General features: G+C 35.8%; 1 protein-coding gene across 1 annotated transcript in view; it reads left to right on the top strand.

The window, feature by feature from the left end:
• The window catches only part of THSD7B (thrombospondin type 1 domain containing 7B), a 975,852-nt gene that overhangs the window by 897,561 nt on the left and 57,436 nt on the right, over nt 1–20,855 (top strand). Inside the window, exon 18 of the mRNA XM_056117681.1 lies at nt 19,741–19,882. Coding sequence (XP_055973656.1) covers nt 19,741–19,882 — 142 coding nt within the window. The remainder of the gene's footprint in view (nt 1–19,740; nt 19,883–20,855) is intronic.

Raw genomic sequence — 20,855 nt, 5'->3', positions numbered from 1 at the left:
AAAAGAGACTACAGGAACTTGTTACTTTGCCATGTATGTCACTAATCCCATTCACTACATATGGTCCTGCAAGCCACTCCTGAACACAGAAGACTTGCACTGCTAGATGTGACCTCAAAACAAACAGAATATTGAATTTTATCTTAAATGACAAAACAGTTAAAAATGTGGCATAGTTTACTGGGCTGGAGCAATAGCACAGCAGGTAGGGCATTTGCCTTGCATGTGGCCAACCCGTCCGTGTTCGATTCCTCTGCCCCTCTCGGAGAGCCTGGCAAGCTACCGAGAGTATCTTACCCTCATAGCAAAGCCCAGCAAGATATCCATAAAGTATTCCATATGCCAAACACAGTTATAACCAGTATCACAATGGAGACCTTATTGGCCTGCTGGAGCAAATAGATGAACAATGGGAGGACAGTGCTACAGTGCTACAGTTTACTGGTATAGTTAAGAATAAGAACTCTAATATTCCAGCTCTTCCCATTTCTAGCTTGTTATCTTGATAAAAGTACTTTTCTATTCCATTGGTAAAACAGAATATCTACACATGTGTATATATGTGTGTGTGTATCCACACACATACATAGCATAAAATAAATAGAGGGTACCTACTTTATAAGACTTATGAACTTAAAACGTAGTTGACATATAAAGAATTCTAAAAGAATTAATACTATTGTGTTCACAATCCATAGTAAACTCATTGCTTAACATTAAAAAAACTTTATGAGTGAAACTTGATGTCACTTATCTTCAACTATTTTCAACTCCTAGTAAGTTAAACATAACTTCTTTAGAAGAAAATTCATATAAGTGCCCTGTTTTATAGAGAGAATGAAGTAACTTTATATCCTTTTAAGTCTTTGACAAATTATTTTTAAAGGAGACAATATGATCTTTTGAAAATTCAAAGTATAGAAGAAAAATATTCTCTAAGGTGACATTTTAATCATTGACAAATGTCTTGCATTTATTGTATTATCAAAATGTATTTGTTTGAAATGTATGATAAACTTAATAAAAAGTCTTCAAGAATAATCATAGTTTCATGTGGGCAATAAAAGTATAAAGAATTTCACATTTCCTATGACTTCAAATCTATAAATTTATGTTTCTCAAGATGTATATGAAATGCTAAATTGATGAAAAAATTTATAAATAAAATTGATTCTCTTAGAAAATCACAAAATACAGTATTTGTAGGCATTTTGTAAAGCAACTTCAAATACTGGTGGTTTAAGTGGTATCAGTTTTATTTATTTCCTAGAAAACTATCATTAGCGTGGTTTCTAGTTGGGGAAAGGACCCTATCCATGAGTTATTCTAGGACCAGTCTAATGGAGGTTTTATCATCTTCAAGTTGTCTTAATCATTCCAGTTAGAACCATTCTAGTTTGCTAGAAAGGATAAGAGCATGAAGGAAGTAATTATTCTTTATGGGCATATTGAAATCGTAAGAGCAGAAATGTAAGTCTCAGGAAGATAAAATAGAAAAGTAAAGATAGAGCCAATGCAAGGACTAGATTCTTAATCAACCAGTCTGTAAGACGAAAAGATCCCTAATAGAAAGAAGATGATTTGTCTTTTACCCAATCTTGTGTCCTGTTGAGTTAAAGTTTCTCTTATTTGTAATGTATGCTTCTTTTCTTATAATCCCTTATGAAATTCTGCATCAAGCTTCATTTAAGCATTTGCACAATACAGTGGAGAATAGGCACTATAGGTCTCAAGGAGTAGGCAATGTAATGATACAGGCCTTTGCCTAGAAAGAGAGGAATCGTTTTGAAGAGAATATCAGACTCTGATAAGCCTAGTAAAGATATATTGCAAAGTTCCTTGCTTAGGGTTGTTGAGTTCATTGTTCCCTAAATCTGTTTGACTAAGAAAGCTTTTTCTTTAATGGTACCTAATGATACACTGCATAAAATACACACAAGAAAAGACTGCTGCTGTCAATATACCATCAGATCCCATAAAGATAAAAGAATTAACGGGCGGTAGACAAACTGTAAAATATTTTAGGCCCAGAGAGATAGTACAAGAAGTGAAGTTCTTGCTTTGTACAAGATCAACCTTGGTTTAATTTCAGTACCTCACTTGACCCTCTGAGCACCATCAGAAGTAATCTCAGAGCACAGAGCCAGGAGTAAACCCTGAACACAGCTGGGTGTGACCACCCCCAATTTATTCTTCAATATGATTGCTACAATTTTAACATAACTACAGAAAATCACAAGTGTGATATTCAAGATTTATCAGTAAAATATCCTTATCATAAAAATTGAGAGAAACATGCCAGCTACCTGTCAAGTAATTTCACAGGTTTCTCCCAATTATAACCCCTCATTTCTCACCAAAGTGAACTTTAATGATTTCTTTGATACTTACTTTCTTTTATGGATCTATCATTTGAGCCAGGTATTATAACCTGGTTCTGCCCATGTTATATATACCTCTAAATCTATTTTAATTTGATTTCTCTTTTCTTTATTCTTCTTAGTGATTTACTGATAAGAAAAAGAGGTCAGTTTTCCAATAGAATTCCACTATCTATCCTGTCAGTTATGTCTCCACGGTGAGATTTAATATGTTTTATTTTCCTTATATTCTGTAAGTTTGGAATTGAGTATAATTATATTCAAATGTGAGAACTCTGGCAAGCACACTTGTAAAAATTTGTGTTCTTTTTCTGAAGACAGATAATGTATGGTTATCTCACTTTGTGAGTTTAGCTATTAGGGATGAACAATGCTAGATCCATTGCCACTTAGAAATACAAAATTAGCAGCACTAAAATGCAATCATCTCTTCTTATTTCCTTAAGAATTACTTTTTGTAGGGGTTATGGTGCCGCCAACAGGTCAATCTGTACTTGTGAGGAAAGTGCATCAGCAGCCTAATGGTGCTTTCAGACTTCTAGATACCCCCAAATTGCTGCTGTTACTTTGACCAGACCCCAAAAACTTGGGGCAAATTTTACCAAGAAAGTAAATGGCCAAAAGTTAGGTATGTGGTAGACAAACCCACACACAACCTCTGGCTCAGAGAGGCAAGGCCTCTCTGGTTCCTGATCAACCTGCTTAATGGCCATGATCCCAGAGACTCAGAAGCAAATCTCGGAACCCAGAAGTTTTTCTCAAAGATGTGTCTGGTCCCTGCAGTAGGTTACCAGCACCCAGCCACCCCAGGTGGAAATAGGTTTCATGCCTTGGCCTGTATTCCCTGGTGGCTCGGTGACCACCATCGTCCAAAGGCCACTGGACAGTCAGATTTAGACCCACGGTGATGAAACATGCAGGGCCTCATGGGATGAGGGTGGAGCTGGCCCTTTCCTCCCCTCCCCAACGAGATCCCAAGTTGCTACCCACAAACGGCCTCTCTGGTTCCTGATCAAGCTGCTTAATGGCCATGATTCCAGACACTCAGAAACAAATCTCAGAACCCAGGAGATTTTGGCAGAGATGCATCTTGTCCCCGCAGTAGATTACTGGCTCCAGGCCACCCCAGGGGGGAAAGGGTGCTGTCCCTCCGGCTGCTCTCCCTTGATGGCTCGGTGACCACCATCCTCCAGAGGCAATTGGACAGTCAGGTTTGGGCCTAGAGTGATGAGACACACTGGGCCTCATGGGATGGGGATGGAGCCGGCCCTTTCCTCCCTACCCCATCAAGACCCGAGTCTCTGTCCACGCATGTCCTCTCTTACTATTGATCAAGCTGCTTAACAGTCATGGTCCCAGAGACTCAGGAACAAATCTTGGAACCCAGCAGCTTTTGGCAGAAATCCCCCCAGATTTAATTGTTAAAATTTTGGAATTCCAAAATCATGCAGCCACTACTGAGCGATTATGTCATGCACGATTATGTTATGCTACTGCATGGTTATGTTATTCATAACCAACAATAGAAAACAAATTATCTATGGTTGCCTTTTCAGCAGATCTGAGTGTTGGGGTAAATTCCCAAATAATAATGGTGGATCTGAGGTCAAAATCAAAGTAGAGAGAGAGTAATGTGGAAATCATCTGCCCCATAGGTAGGGGGAGGGTGTGGTATGGGGGCTATACTAGGGTTTTTGGTGGTGAAAAATGGGCACTGGTGAAGGGACAGGTGTCTCACCGTTGTATGACTGAGACTTAAACCCCAAAGCTTTGTAACTGCTATCACAGTGATTCAATAAATAAATTTATAAAAAAGAAAAAAAAGTAAGGTGGAGTTCATGTCCAATTCAGTCAGCTTAATCAATGACTGAATAGGTCGCAATACCCCTACATTTAAAAAAAAAGAATAACTTTTGTAGAATATCAACTGCCATTTGACTAAGTACTGATCCATTTATATAAAAGCCAGAAAAAATGCTTTCTGCCATTTATTTACTAATTTTCAAAGTAGGAGTCATATTTAAGAACTATTCAAAATCTGTGATTAATTTTGTATGATGAAATAATATATCTAATCTGTCTTAAGAATTTTATATTATTACCTGTATTAGTGATCATGTTATCCAAATTATTGTTCATTTTAATTTTTTTCTTCCCAATTTAAATATAGAATCTGGTAGTCTTTATTATCTTCCTTGCTTATATGATATGGTAAGATATCTCAGATTCATCTAGGGGAGTTCCTATGGCAGAATTGGAAATAGCATTTTCTCTAAAGTGATACTTTATTTTTAGAAAAAATGTATTTTAGATATCATAATTTACAATACTGTTAACAGAAACATTCCAGCAACAGACACTCCAATAGTGTCCAATTCTCTCCTCAATTGGCACAGTGTCTTCCCAAATCCTATCCCCAAAACCTCCTGCCATGATAAGCTTCTTAACTAAGGATAGTTCTCAGTTTCTGTTGCCTTTGGGTATTTGTTATTTCCTTACTATTATATATGATATATATGTGATATATATTTATATATATTTATATTTATATATATACAGATATTACAAGAGAAATTATTCTGAATCTACTCATCTCCTCTCCGTCTGGCTAACTTTACTCAGCATTATACTTTCCACAACCATCCACATAGCAGAAAATTTCATGACTTTGTCTTTTCTTATATCAAGTGGCATTAATTGTATGTCTATATCTATATATCCATGTATATGATTATATACATATCTGAATATGTATATATCCATATATAGCCTATATCTAACATAAAAACTATATATATATCAAATATATGTATGTATATGTACCTTATAGTTTCTTTTTTTTCAGTTATCTATTCTTGGATAGTTGGTTTGTTTCTGGATTTTGGAAATTGTGAATAGTGCTGCAATAGAACATAGGAATAATATTCATAAATTTTCTGAATACAGATTTTTGGGTGTGATATATATCGCCAAGAGTGAACTGGCTAGGCCATATGAGAATTCAAGTCTTAGTTTTTTAAAAAATGCCTATATTGAATTCCATAAGGGTTAGACCAGTCAACAGTCTTACCAGTAGTATCACTGTAGCACTGTAGCACTGTCCTCCCATTGTTCATCGATTTGTTCGAGTGGGCCCACTAACGTCTTCAATGTAAGACTTGTTGTTACTGTGTTTGGCATATCGGATATGTCACGGGTAGCTTGCCAGGCTTTGCTGTGCGGGCGAGATACTCTCAGTAGCTTGCCAGGCTCTCCCAGAGGGGTGGAGGAATCAAACTCGGGTCAGCGGGATCAGTCTCGTGCAAGGCAAATGCCCTACCCACTGTGCTATCACTCCAGCCAGTTGTAGATGATAGCCAATTTTTTCCCCACATTCACACAAAAACAATATATTTTTTAATTCTTTGTGACATGTGCCAGTTTTACCAGTGTGAGATGATATCTTGTTGTCCTGACTTGCATTTCCCTGATAAGTTATAGAAAGAAAATTTTAACATACTTGTTGACCATTTGTATTTCTTCTTTGAAGAAGTTTCTGTTCACCTCTTCTCCCCAATTTTTTAGGTGGTTGTATTTTTTCTGATAAGTTACATCAGTTTATAGCTGGGCATTAACCCTTTATCAGATGAGTGGTGGAAAAATATTTTCTCCCAGTATGTAGCGTTTTTTTTTAAATTATGGTCATAATGTCTTTGTGATGCAGAAGGTTTGATAAGATCCCATTTATCATTGAAGATACCATTAAATTCAGTGTCATAAAGTGTAAGTTTTCCTTAACATAATATATCGATTCAGTTTTGGTATCACATGGACTTTAGTCCAATTAAATTGACTTTTGTGTGTAGTGTGAGAAAGGGATCTGAGTATATTTTTCTGCATGCACTCAATCAGTTTTCCCAACACTATTTTTTGAGAGTTTTCCCTAGCTCCACCATCATTCTCTTTTTTCCTTTCTCAAAGTTTAACAGTCCATATACCTGATGATGTGTCTCTGTGCTTTAAATTCTATTCTATTTGTCTGAAAGTCCTTATTCCGGTATTGTCATACTTTGATTACTACAGCGTTATAATATACTTTAAAGTTGGGCAAAGACAAGTCTCCTATCTCTATTTTTAATTACATTTTATAGTGACATAGATAAAAATATCAGTAAACTCACACTTACTGATTTCCACTGTTTCTAGGCTACTTTAATAGGTAGAATTTTAAAATAATATATTTTTTATAATTTTGATTATTAAATATTCTGCAGTTATTCCTGATAAATTATAATACTTCACTTAACACTTTTATTTTAATTTTTATATGAATCATCGTGAGACACAGTTACAATCTTTCATGATTGAGTTTTAGTCACATGATGATCAAACACCCATCCCTTCACCAATGTGCATTTTCTACCACCAACGTCCCCAGTATCCCTCCCACAACCCCCACCCCATTCCCTGCCTCTGTGCCAGGCACATTCTTTTTTTACTCTCTCTCTACTTTGGGGCATTATGGTTTGCAATATAGATACTGAGAGGCCATTGTGTTTGGTCCTTCGTCTACTTTCAGTGCACATCTCCCAAACCAAGCGATCCCTCCAACTATCACTGACTTGGTAGTCCCTTCTCTAATCCCAACTACCTTCTTCCCCATCACTTGAGGCAGGTTTCTGATCATGGAGTAATCCTCCTGACCCTTGTCTCTACTGTCCTTGGGTGTTAGTCTCATATTATGTTATTTTACATTCCACAAATGAGTGCAGTCATTCTATGTCTGTCCCTCTCTTTCTGACTCATTTCACTTAGCATGATACTCTCCATGTCCATCCACTTAGAAGCAAATTTCATGACTTCAGTTTTTCTAACAGCTGCATAGTATTTCATCATGTAAATATAACATAGGTTTTTTAAACCATTTTCTGTTCTTGGACACTCAGGTTTTTTCAAGATTCTGACTATTGTGAACAATGCTGCAATGGACATATGAGTGCAGATGCACATTTTACCAGGAGTAAGCCCTGATTTCTGCCAGGTGTGGCCCCCAAAACCAAAAATCTAAATAAAATCATTTATTCCTAAGCTTGCTATGGGAAGGAGTGGGAAATATTTCTGATGCTTTGAGATAGTAGTGGAGAGAGCAGAACATTTTGGTGAAGTGTGGTATTGAGATATTTATACGCATAAAACTATCATAAGCATTTTTTAAATCATGGTTTCTATATTTTTATAAAAGCTGATTTAATATTAAAATATGTGTTTAAAATGCTAAAGCAATACAAGAACCAAAGAAGAATACAAAACATTAATAAAACATTTCTTAAAATTTTATAAATATATTTGGAAGCTTAGGATTTTTTAATTAAGAAAAATATAAATTTTGCTAGAAGTTGAGTTAACTGGAAAAATCTAAAAAATGGAGTTTTTCAAGGGAAGGGGAGATAAAAGAATGGTAATTTATCATTATTATATATATTTTAAAATTTCATACAACAAAATATGATTAAATTATGGTAAGAACACTTATGATACCACAAATATTATTGGGTTCTTCAAATTAGTGCTATTTTCTGTATAAGTTCTAGTTCTTTTAAGTTTATATTTTAGCTATATATCCAGAGCATATAAAACTGTGTAGCTTCCAACAGAAGGTTGTCTCATCATGAGCCTTTAATTCTTTTCTTTTTTTTTCTTTTTTTTTTTTTTTTGGTGGTGAGGGGACTACACACCCAACAATGCTCAGGATCTCTGGTTCTATGTTCAAGGATCATTCTGTGATTCCTGATGGTCTCAGGAGACCCTCTGGGATTGGCTGCATGCAAGATAATCACCTTACCCAATGCACTATTTCTTTAACCCAGTAAATCTTTAGTTCTTCGCAGCCATTTTTGGTTATCTAAAACTCAGTATCCCATAATTCTCAAAAATACGATTAAGGATCCAATATTCTTTGAGTTCATGCATCTTACTTAGCATTTCTGATCATTTAATTAAGAAATTTGCTCAGATATAAAACAGTTAATCATGTTTGTTCATTTTCCTTTGTGTATCTTTATTACAGTAATCTTTCCCTCGTCATAGTTTTCCTGTCAAAGTTTTGTATTAGATTAAATTTCACTTGTAAACTAACCAGTATTTTTACTAAAGAAAAATTTTCCTTTAAAGTTTAATAATTTTCTCAAATTATTATCAGATTTGATCAGATTATCAGTTTTCCTACTGGTAATTTTACTACTAGAAAGCTTTCAATATGCAATTCCAAATCTTTTTTGTGTTGTCTAAGCTCTCAGTGGTGTGCAGGGGTTTTGAGGGGCAACTTCCCTCTATCCTCAGGAAATGTACTGCCATATTGGGAAGATTTTGTGGTGCCAGGGATCTCAGCAGAATAATCATTGTGCTATACTCTAGCCCTTCTTAGTTTTAAGGTTTTCACAAAATGTTTTTGAGAACATTTAGGATTTTCTTTAAATATAAAATTAGTCAAAGCACCATTTTTGCATCAATTTTCTATTTATAATTCTCAAATTATTTTATTTTAATATTTTCATGTCAATTTTTATTTATTGTTTCATTTGGGTTTTAGATATAATAATACATTATCTAGTATTTCTCCTAATTTCATCTATATGTCTAAAAATGATTTGTATTGATTTCTAATTATTTACTGAGATCCAGAATTAAATTTTGTTTTTTGTAAAATACTCATTATCTTGTTTTGTTATATAATCATTATTCTTTTTAAATTTTTAAAATTTATAATCATTATTCTTAAATGACCATTATGTTATTTTGAAAAAGGAGTTCCCACTGTTATTATGTATGTCTTTCTAGTGTACTTTTTGATACATATTTATGTTACTCTGACCTTTATTTTCTTTTTTTCTCATTATGTTGGTTTATGGGATTTGAACTAACCTCCTTCTTTACTTATTTTTTAAGAAACCAATTTAGTGTACCTTTGTTAGGGAATGAGAAGATTCCTTTTATTCTCTTAATATTTAAGATTCTAGAATATCTGTCTCACCTCCCTCGTTAAAAAGAAAATTATAGAAGCTTATGTTTGGAAATTTAACTTACTTTTCCTTCTGCATTTTTATACTCACCTACTTATTCATTCATTACTTCTTTTCATTTTTGAACAGTTTCAAAAAACCCTTCCTATTTGTTTCTCTTCAGTGCAGAAAATTGCCAGGGAGGGAATTTAAACTGGTTATTGTTGACAGTTCATTGAACTCAGATGGCATCTGTCACCAAAAATTTCTCCATGGACCTCTTATATCCATTTTCTCTTGGAGCAGATAAAATTATCTTATCTCGTATTCTTTTATTTATTTATTTACTTATTTATTTATTTATTAAACACCATGAGGTACAGTTATAGACTTACAAATTTTTGTGCTTGGGTTTCAGTTATACAATGATCAAGTACTCATCCCTCCACCAGTGCCTATCTTCCACCACCATGGGTCCCAGCATCCCTCCCACCCCCAGTCCCCCATTCCTCCCATGCCTCTGTGGCAGGGCATTTCCTTTTGTTCTCTCTCTTTCCTTTTGGGTTCTGTGGTTTGCAAGAGAGGCATTGAGTGGCAATCATGTTTGGTCTATAGTGTACTTTCAGCATGCTTCTCCCATCCTGGGAGGATCCTCCCAACACCCTTTATTTGGTGTTCTCTTCTCTATCTGAGCTTCCTTTTCCCCTAGCACATGTGGCTGGCCTCCAAGTCATGGAGTAAAATTCCTGGTACTAATCTCGGCCTCTCCTGGGTGTTAGTCTCCCATTATGTTACTTTATGTTCCCCAGATGAATGCAATCTTTCTTTGTCTATCCTGCTCTTTCTGACTCATTTCGCTTAACATGATACTTTCCATGTAGTACCACTTGTATGTAAATTTCATGACTTCATCTTTTCTAACAGCTACATAGTACTCCGTTGTGTAAATGTACCAGAGTTTCTTTAATCAGTCATCTGTTCTCGAGCACTCAGGTTTTTTCCAGATTCTAGCTATTGTAAACAGTGCTGCAATGAACAAACAATTGTAGATGTCATTTTGACTATACTTTTTTGCCTCTCCAGGATATATTCCCAGGAGTGGTATTGCAGGGTCAAATGGGAGATCAAATTACAATTTTTTGAGAATCGTCCATACTGTTTTCCAAAAGGGTTGGACCAGTCGTCATTCCCACCAGCAGTGAAGAAGGGTCCCTTTCTCATCACATCCGCACCAGCACCGGTTGCTTTTGTTCTTTTGGATGTGGGCCAGTCTCTGTAGTGTGCGATGATATCTGATTGTTGTTTTGATCTGCATCCAGATGATGTAGAGCATTTTCTCATGTGCCTTTTTGCCGTTCGGATTTCTTCTTTGTGAAAGTTTCTGTTCATTTCCTCGCCCCATTTTTTGAGGGGTTGGTTTTTTTTTGTGTGTGGAGTTCAACCAGTACCTTGTATATCCTTGTTATCAAACCATTGTCAGATGTATATTTGGCGAATATCCTTTCCCATTCTGTAGACTGTCTTTTTATTTTGGTCACTCTTTCTTTGGAGGTTCAGAAGCTTCTTAGTTTAAGATAGACCATTGGTCTATTTATGTTTTCACTTGCTTGGCCAGTGGCGTGTCATCTTTGAAGATACCATTAGCTTCAATATCATGGAGGGTTTTGCCAACTTTGTCTTCAATGAACTTTATGGATTCTGATCTGATGTTGAGGTCATTAATCCATTTTGATCTTACTTTTGTGCACGGTGTTAGGCAGAGATCTGAGCCCACTTTTTTACATGTAGCCGTCCAGTTTTGCCAGCACAATTTGTTAAAGAGGGTTTCCCTGCTCCACTTCACTTTTCTTGCCCCCTTATCAAAGATTAGATGATCATATGCTTGGGAGGAGATGTCAGTATATTCAACCCTGTTCCATTGGTCTACAGCTCTGCCTTTGTTCCAGTACCATGCTGTTTTAATTATTACTGCTTTGTAGTAGAGCTTGAAGTTAGGGAAGTTGATTCCTCCCATTTTCTGTTTCCCAAGAATTGCTTTAGCTATTCGTGAGGGCTTATTGTTCCATATAAATTTCAGGAGTATTTGCTCCATTTCTTTGAAGAATGTCATGGGTATCCTTATAGGGATCGCATTGAATTTGTACAGTGCTTTGGGAAGTATTGCCATTTTGACAATGTTAATTCTCCCGATCCATGAGCAGGGGATATTTTTCCATTTCTTCGTGTCCTCTTTTATTTCCTGAAGTAACGTTTTGTAGTTTTCTGTGTACAGGTCTTTACTTCCTTAGTTAAGCTGATTCCTAGGTACTTGATTTTCTGGGGCACAATAGTGAATGGGATTGTTTTCTTCATGTCACTTTCTTCTCTTTCACTATTTGCGTATAGGAAAGCCATGGATTTTTGGGTATTGATTTTATAGCCTGCCACTTTACTATACAAGTCTATTGTTTCTAGGAGTTTCTTGATAGAGGTTTTAGGGTTCTCTAAGTATAGTATCATATTATCTGCGAATAGTGAGAGCTTGATTTCTTCTTTCCCTACCTGGATGCCCTTAATATCTTTTTCTTGCCTAATTGCTATTGCAAGTTCTTCCAGTACTATATTGAACAGTAGTGGAGAAAGTGGGCATCCTTGTCTCATCCCTGATCTTAGGAGGAAGGCTCTCAGTTTTTCCCCAGTGAGGATGATGTTTGCTGTAGGCTTGTGGTAGATGGCTTTAACTATATTGAGGAAAGTCCCCTCTATCCCCATTTTGGAGAGGGTTTTCATCATAAAGGAGTGCTGTATCTTGTCAAATGCTTTCTCTGCATCTATTGATATGATCATATGGTTTTTATATTTTCTTTTATTGATAGGATGGATTATGTTGATTGATTTCCGAATGTTGAACCATCCTTGCATCCCCGGGATGATTCCCACTTGGTCATAGTGTATGATCTTTTGGATGAGTTATTGAATTTTATTTGCTAGTGTTTTGTTGAGAATCTTCACATCTGTGTTCATCAGGGATATCGGCCTGTAGTTTTCTTTTCTTGTGGTGTCTTTGTTTCCTTTTGGTATTAGATAGATATGGTCTTCATTGAAACTGTTTGGGAGAGTTTCTGTTTTTTCAATTTCCTGGAAAAGCTTGAGAAGAACCTGCAGTAGGTTCTCTTTAAATGTTTGGAAAAATTTGCTAGTGAAGCCACCTGGACCTGGGCTTTTGTTTTTGGGAAGACTTTTGATTACAGTTTCAATTTCCTTGATGTGAATAGGTCTATTCAGGTACTCTATATCTTCTTGATTCAGCTTTGGGAGATGAAAAGCATCCAGGAATTTATCCATTTCTTCTAGGTTCTCTTTTTTCGTGGCATACAGACTTGTAAAGTAGTCTCTGATGATCATTTGAATTTCTTTCGTTTTGTTGTGATATCCCCATTCTTATTTCTGATTCAATTTATTAGGCTTCTCTCTCTCTGTTTCTTTGTGAGTGTTGCTAGTGGTTTATCTATCTTATTTATGTTCTCGAAGAACCAGCTCTTGGTTTCATTGATCTTTCGGATTGTTTCTTTGGTTTCCATGTCATTGATTTCTGCTCTAATTTTTATGATCTCTTTCCTTCTGCCCAATTTGGGCTCTTTCTGTTGATCCTTTTCTAAGATCTTGAGGGGTGAAGTCAAGTTGTTTATGTGCATCCTTTCTTCTGTCCTGAGATATGCTTGCAGAGCTATAAATTTTCCCCTTAATACAGCTTTTGCTCCATCCCATAAGTTCTGGTAGCTCATGTCTTCAGTCTCATTAGTTTCCAAGTATCTTTTTATTTCATCTTTGATTTTCTTCCTGATTCACTCATTGTTCAGCATTGAGTTGTTTACTAGTATGGTCAACCCAGCTATTTTGAGGGACTGTTTGCTTGCAGGATTGTTTCCCATCCTTTGACATTGAGTCTGCTCGGGATGTTGAGATGGTTTTCTTGTAGGCAGCAGAATTTGGGTTCTGTCTCTGAATCCATTTTGCCGCTCTGTGTCTCTTAATTGGTGAATTTAGACCATTGACATTGAGAGAGAGTATTTTTATGGGGTTTTGTGTCATCTTTCTTTGAGGGTCTGTTGTGGTTGTAGGGTTTGTCTTGTTTTATAGTAGCCCCTTTAACCCTTGTTTTAGGTTTGGTTTTGAAGCAATAAAGTTCCTGAGCTGATGTTTGTCTAGAAAATTGTGTACCGCTCCTTCAATTTTGAGTGAGAGTTTAGCTTGATAGAGTATTCTTGGTGAAGCATTCATTTCAGTGAGTTTCTTTCACTATATCTCACCACTGCCTTTGGGCTTGGAGGTTTTCCTCTGACAGTTCTGCTGTGAATCTAAGGGATGCTCCTTTGTATGTGATTTCCTTTTGTCCTTGCTGCTTGAAGGATTGTATCTCTATCGGCAGCATCAATCATTCTAACTATGATATGTCTTGGAGTGTTTTTGTTAGGGTCTCTTTTAGCTGGTACCCTTCGGGCTCCTTGAACCTGAATGGCTGCATTGTGGAGCTCTAGGAATTTTTTAGCAAAGATTTGTTTGGCCGTGTTTTTTTTTTCATTGAGATTGTTTCCCTGAGCTTCCGGTAGTCCAATGATTTTAATGTTGTTCCTCTTGGAATCATCTCCTAGGACTCTGATTCATTCTTGAGCTATTTTGAGGTTCCTTGCCACTGTTCGTTGTTGCCTGTTGGCTTGGTGCAGCTGATCTTCCAGCTCACTGATTCTCTCTTCGGCTGCAGTCATTCTATTATTGAGAGAAGAAACTGAGTTTTTCATTTCATCTATGGAATCTTTAAATAGTGACTTTTCTGCTCTCATTTCTTCGCGTAACTTGTCGATTTTTTCTGTCATGTTACTGGTTATCTGTCTGACTGTTTCATTGAGTTGATTGAACATCTTCATGACTTCATATCTGAATTCTATGTCAGAGAGGTCCCTTAGGTGAGCAGTATGGACAGAGAATTCTGGATTCTTTTTGTTGTCCTCGCGAAGGGGTGGGGATTTGCGTTGTTTTTTCATATTGCTGTATAGGTTTGGGACTAGGTTCCTTAGGGACTAGGTTCCTTAGTATGGCTAAACAACATGCGGCCACGTAAGCATTGGTCCGCTGAAAAAGGCCACGTCCACTTCCACAGAAGTCACGCCCACTTGCAAAGAGGCCACGCCCCCACGGGAACCTGGATTTTGGAAGAGATCAGCACAGCCTGAAGAGTGAAGAGAGGAGGCAGATGCTCAGAGCTGCTTTTCTCAGGCACCTCAGAAGACGCCTGGGGTCCCGCAGGGAGAGATCCAAGTCCCAGGTTCAGGTACCGGCAGATGAACTGACCTGGGTTTGGGACGAGATCAGCACAGCATGAGGAATGAAGTTCTCTCGTATTCTTAAGCTTAATTTTTCATTTTTATTTTTTTTGGCTTCCTTAGGTATCCCATTGTTAGTTTCTTTTCCTGTTATATGCTGACAACATATCGGTCCTGTATCATCAGTCATGCTTACCACTTATAGTTTATAATTTAAAAGTTGTGGAGATAGCATGTCACTTAATTTTTACTGAGAATATATGAATATGTTAATTCTAAAACTTTACTCTCAAAATACAAATTTTACTGAGAATATATAAACATGTGTCGATAAATATACATATGCATACATATCCATATATAGTGACTTTGCTTCCTCTTTTGAGCTATAAAATGCAGAAAACACTTTTATGTATTTGTTGCCTACTTCTCAGGGCTTGTAAGATTTATTTTTATTTATTTATTTTCTTTCTCTTTGGGTCACACCTGGCGATGCACAGGGGTCACTCCTGGCTCATGCACTCAGAAATTACTCCTGGCGGTACTCGGGGGACCATATGGGATACTGGGAATCTGGGAATCGAACCCGGGTTGGCCGCATGCAAGGCAAACACCCTACCCACTATGCTACGTCCCAGCCCCACTAAGATTTATTTTTAATTGAGAGGCATAATAACATAACTTCATATTTTTCTTACCTTCTAGAAGTTTTTCATCCCTTGGTATCCTTTGAGAATTATGGTATATTTGATTTTTTAATGTCCTTACAAATTATTGCAATGGTAATTTGTGAATATTTTACCCTATTTTTCCAAATATATATATTGCCATGTGAAAGATACAAAACGTCAGATCAAGTAACAGTAAGGCAAATTAGCTAAATGAAACGCAGAGACCATTTCAGAAATGTCTACTACAGAATAAATGTGTTGGGGTTTCAATACTTATGAGAGCTAACAAAACTTTAAGAAAGTCAGGACCACATGCAGACAAGAAATTTGCAGAGGGACTAAAATTTACAAGTACCAGATGATATATATATATATATATATACATGTATATATATATATTCCACCATTCATGAGACCAATACCAAATTATATATTCTTATACGCTTTTATTTAAGACATTCTCTATATTGCTATTTTATATGGTAAATTAAAACTATAAATTTTAGTGTCTGGGAAATGACATCTAGATTTTGTAGAAAATATGTCAGGAATGAAATTATACTATATTAATTACAAGTATTTTATATCCGCATACTATATGCCAGACAAAGAACATTGTTTCTTATTGTCAAGAAAATCAACACTTTGACTCTTACTCCATAAGAAGGAGTATACTACAGTTTGTGTGCAGGAGTACTATTTGTTAGATGAGATCCTTCCATTTATTTGGGTATAAGGAAGTCAGTAGAGTCTCAAAGCGAATCTCTTGTTTAATTTTGACTTGTTAAGAAAAAACATTCGGATCAAGCCCCAGCTAAAGACCTTGCACTAGAGAGAATAACAGAGGCGATGGAACAGTGTCATAAAGAAGGGTTGAACTTCATAGGAATTGCTTGTTTTCCAAGACAGTAAGAAAATCTAGTCTCTTAAAGACCTTATAAGAAAAAGAACCAATAGTCTCTCATTGGTGATTTTTTTTCTCTAGCAAATAAATTCTATCTATATGACCTTGATCTTTATAATGAAAGTGGTCCAAGTTGATATTTGGTTGATTATCCACATATCACTTTCTCACCTTTGTATTTAATAAATTGACAATAAATCTTTATATAAATACTCTGGGGAGAAGGGATTAAGGCTTGTATTTGGAAAGTCTTGATCCTATAAAGAAATCTTTCACTTATAAACTTCCTTTGCCACTCTGGTTTCCTTAGCCCCCTCTCTCTCTTGTGAAGAACTTTGTTATGAACACCCTATATAAATAGTTAAATAAATAAATAAGTAGAAATATAATGCATTTATCACTTTTCAGAATGCCAGGGCAAGTATTAGAGATGGAACATGAAAATAAGCCAAATATTAGGTTGGAGTGTATTTGTGGATCAGACAGCTTTACTTTCCTCCTTGCCAGTTTTTGTTGAAAAAGAATTAGTAGAGTAAGTGAAAGTATTGGTTTTCAATACATTTATTTTATTTATTTCAATACATTGTCAAGGAATACATGAATATGAAGGCTAAGTCTGACTCCAAGAGTTTTTGAAGCATATCTGCAAGTCTTAGTGAAAAAGTCTAAGGGAAAACATTCCTAAAAATAATTCTATTATATTCCTATGTAATACTTTTGAATATGCATACCTCTTTTTACAATGATTTAGTTCAGAAACCACAGTAACAAAGAATATATGTGAATTATTCAGGTTATGTAGAAATTTTATTTGTGAGTAGGTTTTTATGATTGTGTGCAGTTTGATTTGTGTTTAGATCTTTTATATCTGTTAAATGTAAAAAGGTAAAGGCCCTCCCGTTGATCGTCGATTTGCTCGAGCGGGCCCAGTAACGTCTCCATTGGAGACTTTGTTGTTACTGTGTCTGGCATGTCGAATACTCTCGGTAGCTTGCCAGGCTCTCCGAGAGGGGTGGAGGAATCGAACTCGGGTCGGCCATGTTGGCCGCTTGTAAGGCGAACGCCCTACCCGCTGTGCTATATCTGTTACCTTCTCTAATTTATTTGATGATTTTGAATAAGTATGCACATAAATGCTGACATATATTAACTGTATTTAGACACCTTTTTTTATAAGTGAAACACCATGTGGTACAGTTGTAGATTTACAAATTTTTGTGCTTGGGTTTCAGTTATACAATGATCAAATACCCATCCCTTCACCAGTGCCCATTTTCCACCACTACGGGTCCCAGTATCCCATCCCCCCTGATCCCACCCTGCCTCTGTGGCAGTGCATTTTCTTTCATTCTCTCTCTCCTTTTGGGTGTTGTGGTTTGCAAAAGAAGTATTGAGTGGCAATCATGTTTGGTCTATAGTCTACTTTCAGCATGCTTCTCCCATCCTGGGAGGATCCTCCCAACACCCTTTATTTGGTGCTCTCTTTTCTTCTTTTTAACTATAGACACCGATATTTTTTTAAAGTGGAAGAAGAGACAGCATTGATTAATACTATCTGTCAAATACACTCATTTCCATTAACTGACAGATCACTTTAGGTTATTCTCTTTTCTCATGAAAAGAAGAAAATTAACTGAAAAACTAGTAATAAACTATTGGTAAACATTTTACATGAGGTACATTTTCAGATAATTAAGAACAGTTACCTGGTTTTAGTGAATCTTCTTGATGATGTAGAAACAATTTGGTACAATTAAAATATAAAAATTATTTTAAAACTATTAATCAACTTATAAATATGCTCAGATAGTAAGTCTTTCAGTTCTATTCATTTCAAATTGAAAGAAAAATATGTGTCATTTTCTTATCTGTTTTAGTGCATTCTTACATTGTTATTTTTATTAATAGCCAATGTTTCATTTGCAGGTTTTTTTTCAGTAGCTGAAAATGTAGACTAATAAAATAATAATACATAAACAAATAATATTTGTATATAAATATTATGTGTATAAAATAAAGGTTTTAATTTAGAGACTTATTTCTTCTATGTTTGTTTTGTGCATCTATGTGCTTTATCATAGAAAAATAATAATTATTTAATGTAATTAATATCTGTAAGTACCAAAGGATTGAACTCTAAATCAAAAAGTATGGAGGGAGTTATTACAGCAGGCAGACTTGTCTTGCAGTGGCCAACAAAAGTTGGATCACCAGCTTAATCCAGCAAGCCCCACCAGGAGTGATCCCTAAGCACATTTGGTGTGTCCTCCTCCCCTCCACACACACACACACAAAAAACATAAGCACAGGGTTAGAGAATAGATTATGATACAAAATATAACTTTTAGCTGCTAACAAGATACAGTACTGTATTCTTAAGACATACACAGGATCAGACTGGTGGAGACAGGAGAGCACTTTGGTGGGTGAATGTGGGGGTATTGGAACATGTATGCATGGAACTATATCTAGCAGTATTGTAAAATCACAGTACCTCAATAGTGCTATTTGAATAAAAGTCTTTTGAGCAATAATTGTATAAAATGCATGCAAATAATTGAGTGGGATGACATGAGGAGTAAAAGGTATAACTTATTATGAGTTCAAAGAAATTATAAATAAAGGAAAAAGAGCAAAATAAAGAATAATAGTATTAAGGCAACTGTATCATGTAAGTATATGCTATATAATTGATTGTGTAGAATAATTAAGTGTGGGTGCAAGATTATTTGGGAAGGAAGATAATAATGTATTCCTTGCAGAAAAATGTCAATGATGATGTTTTATTAGTAGTCCACATAAGATAAGGATAAGATTTAGGACTTGCAGAATGGGAGAGCTTATAGGTTAAAAATGGATAAGATATGACAGCAAGATTTAGTGGATATAGGGCAGTATAGGAATTGAGGTGCAGAACACATGAACTTGTAGGTGAAATATTTGCAAATCCTTGAAGTGCTCATATGTTTGTTTTTAATAAAAGAGCGACTTTATGCAGGGCTCCCCCTGTGTATCTTCCCAAGGAGAGGAAAATTCTCACATAGTGGCAATATTGATTTTATGTTTCCCTCTCTGTAGCTATTTATACTAGTTTTTTTTTAAAGTTTCTTAATAAATCATTCTGTGGTGCTCTCTTGGGCTAGACTGTCTGATGACATAAGGACAGTGTCTTAGGTTTTTTATTCATTTAGACATTCAAAATATATTAATGTTTTGATACATAGCAGACAGAATGAAATGTGAGTTTTAAAGATGAAAAAAGTTCCATGTGCCTAATTACATATGGGAGACAAATATTAGGCCCTACTGTAATAGAAAAAAAAGCACTATCAGATGGAGGGAAAAAGGTTTGAAAAGAGTCACAGAAGATGTTTGTATTTTCTGAACATTATATGTAAAACTTTATATTTTATTTTTTCCCTATAGCTGTAATACATATGCTGATAAACATATGCAATTTATCAGGTAGCTGTGTATCCTTCATAATGTTACCTCTGGTTTTTGTAGTCATGTGATCCACACACAATGCAGAGAAGAACCCGCCATCAGCTGAGACCCTCGCTGAGCTTGCGAACATGTGCTGAAGACTCACAGACACAGCCTTGCCTGCTCAATGAAAACTGCTTCCAGTTCCAATATAATCTAACAGGTAAATTTCAAATTTATGGACAAGCCATATTCTCTGAAATCAGTTAACATGGGCATGTTTGCACTTGTTTTTCATGCTTGGAATTCAAGACTGAAAGTGGACTATGTGAGTCTATTATTTGGAAGACTGAGGGCTTGACTTTGTCAGTGTCCATACAAGTTCAAGGAAAGTTTAGAAGCTTACACACGCCATGGGCACCTCTGAATTAAAGAAACGAGGCAGAGTTTCAAAATAAAGTTGAATTAATCTATGGCAGGTTTAAAGAACAAAAATTAGGACCAGGAAGTAATTTGCTATTCAGAGGAGAATGTAATCATGTTATCATAGAGATTAGCTCTTATATCAGTCTTTTAAGAAACTTAAGCTTGTTTTTAAGTCTGTATTCTCCCGTGATTATGTATCTCTCTTGTCTCAATGTCTCCTTGCTTTTTTTAAGTTGGTGTCCTCTCTTGAACACTCATGCCTTTCCTTCCACACCCCTACCTCACATCTTTCGAAGTTTTGTTCAGTGAAAACTACCTTGCTTCTCACACACATACACAACACACACACACACACACACACACACACACACACAAAACAACTTTGCAATGTACTTTCTGCGGAGGTGTATTAAAGATGAGCAGGAGGTACACCTGATTACAAAAGTACCAGGGATCAGATTCATTATTCCATCAGCGTTTACGACATTCTGTGCTATGACCATCTATAACAAACAACAGTTTTTTTGCATTGATCTGCAATCTGTCTTTCTCTGGAGCAGCAGGTATGCAAAATTTCATAAAATGTTGTGTCATATTAAGTCTCTGAATTCAATGCCAGTGACCAAATTGATATGAGCATTCAAAAGCCAAGTAATAGTATAGTATTTTATTTAAAAAAAAAAAACTATAGCCTTCCCAGTGGCACTACTCAAATTTCTTATGTAAAAAAAAAACCTCTTAATAAATTCTTGGAGCCTCTTGATTGTGTT

Source organism: Sorex fumeus, unplaced genomic scaffold, assembly GCF_029834395.1.
Source record: "Sorex fumeus unplaced genomic scaffold, SorFum_2.1 ptg000035l, whole genome shotgun sequence".
Taxonomy (NCBI): Eukaryota; Metazoa; Chordata; class Mammalia; order Eulipotyphla; family Soricidae; genus Sorex; species Sorex fumeus.
The sequence above is the reverse complement of the archived record's forward strand: the minus strand, read 5'-3'. Positions and strand labels throughout refer to the sequence as shown.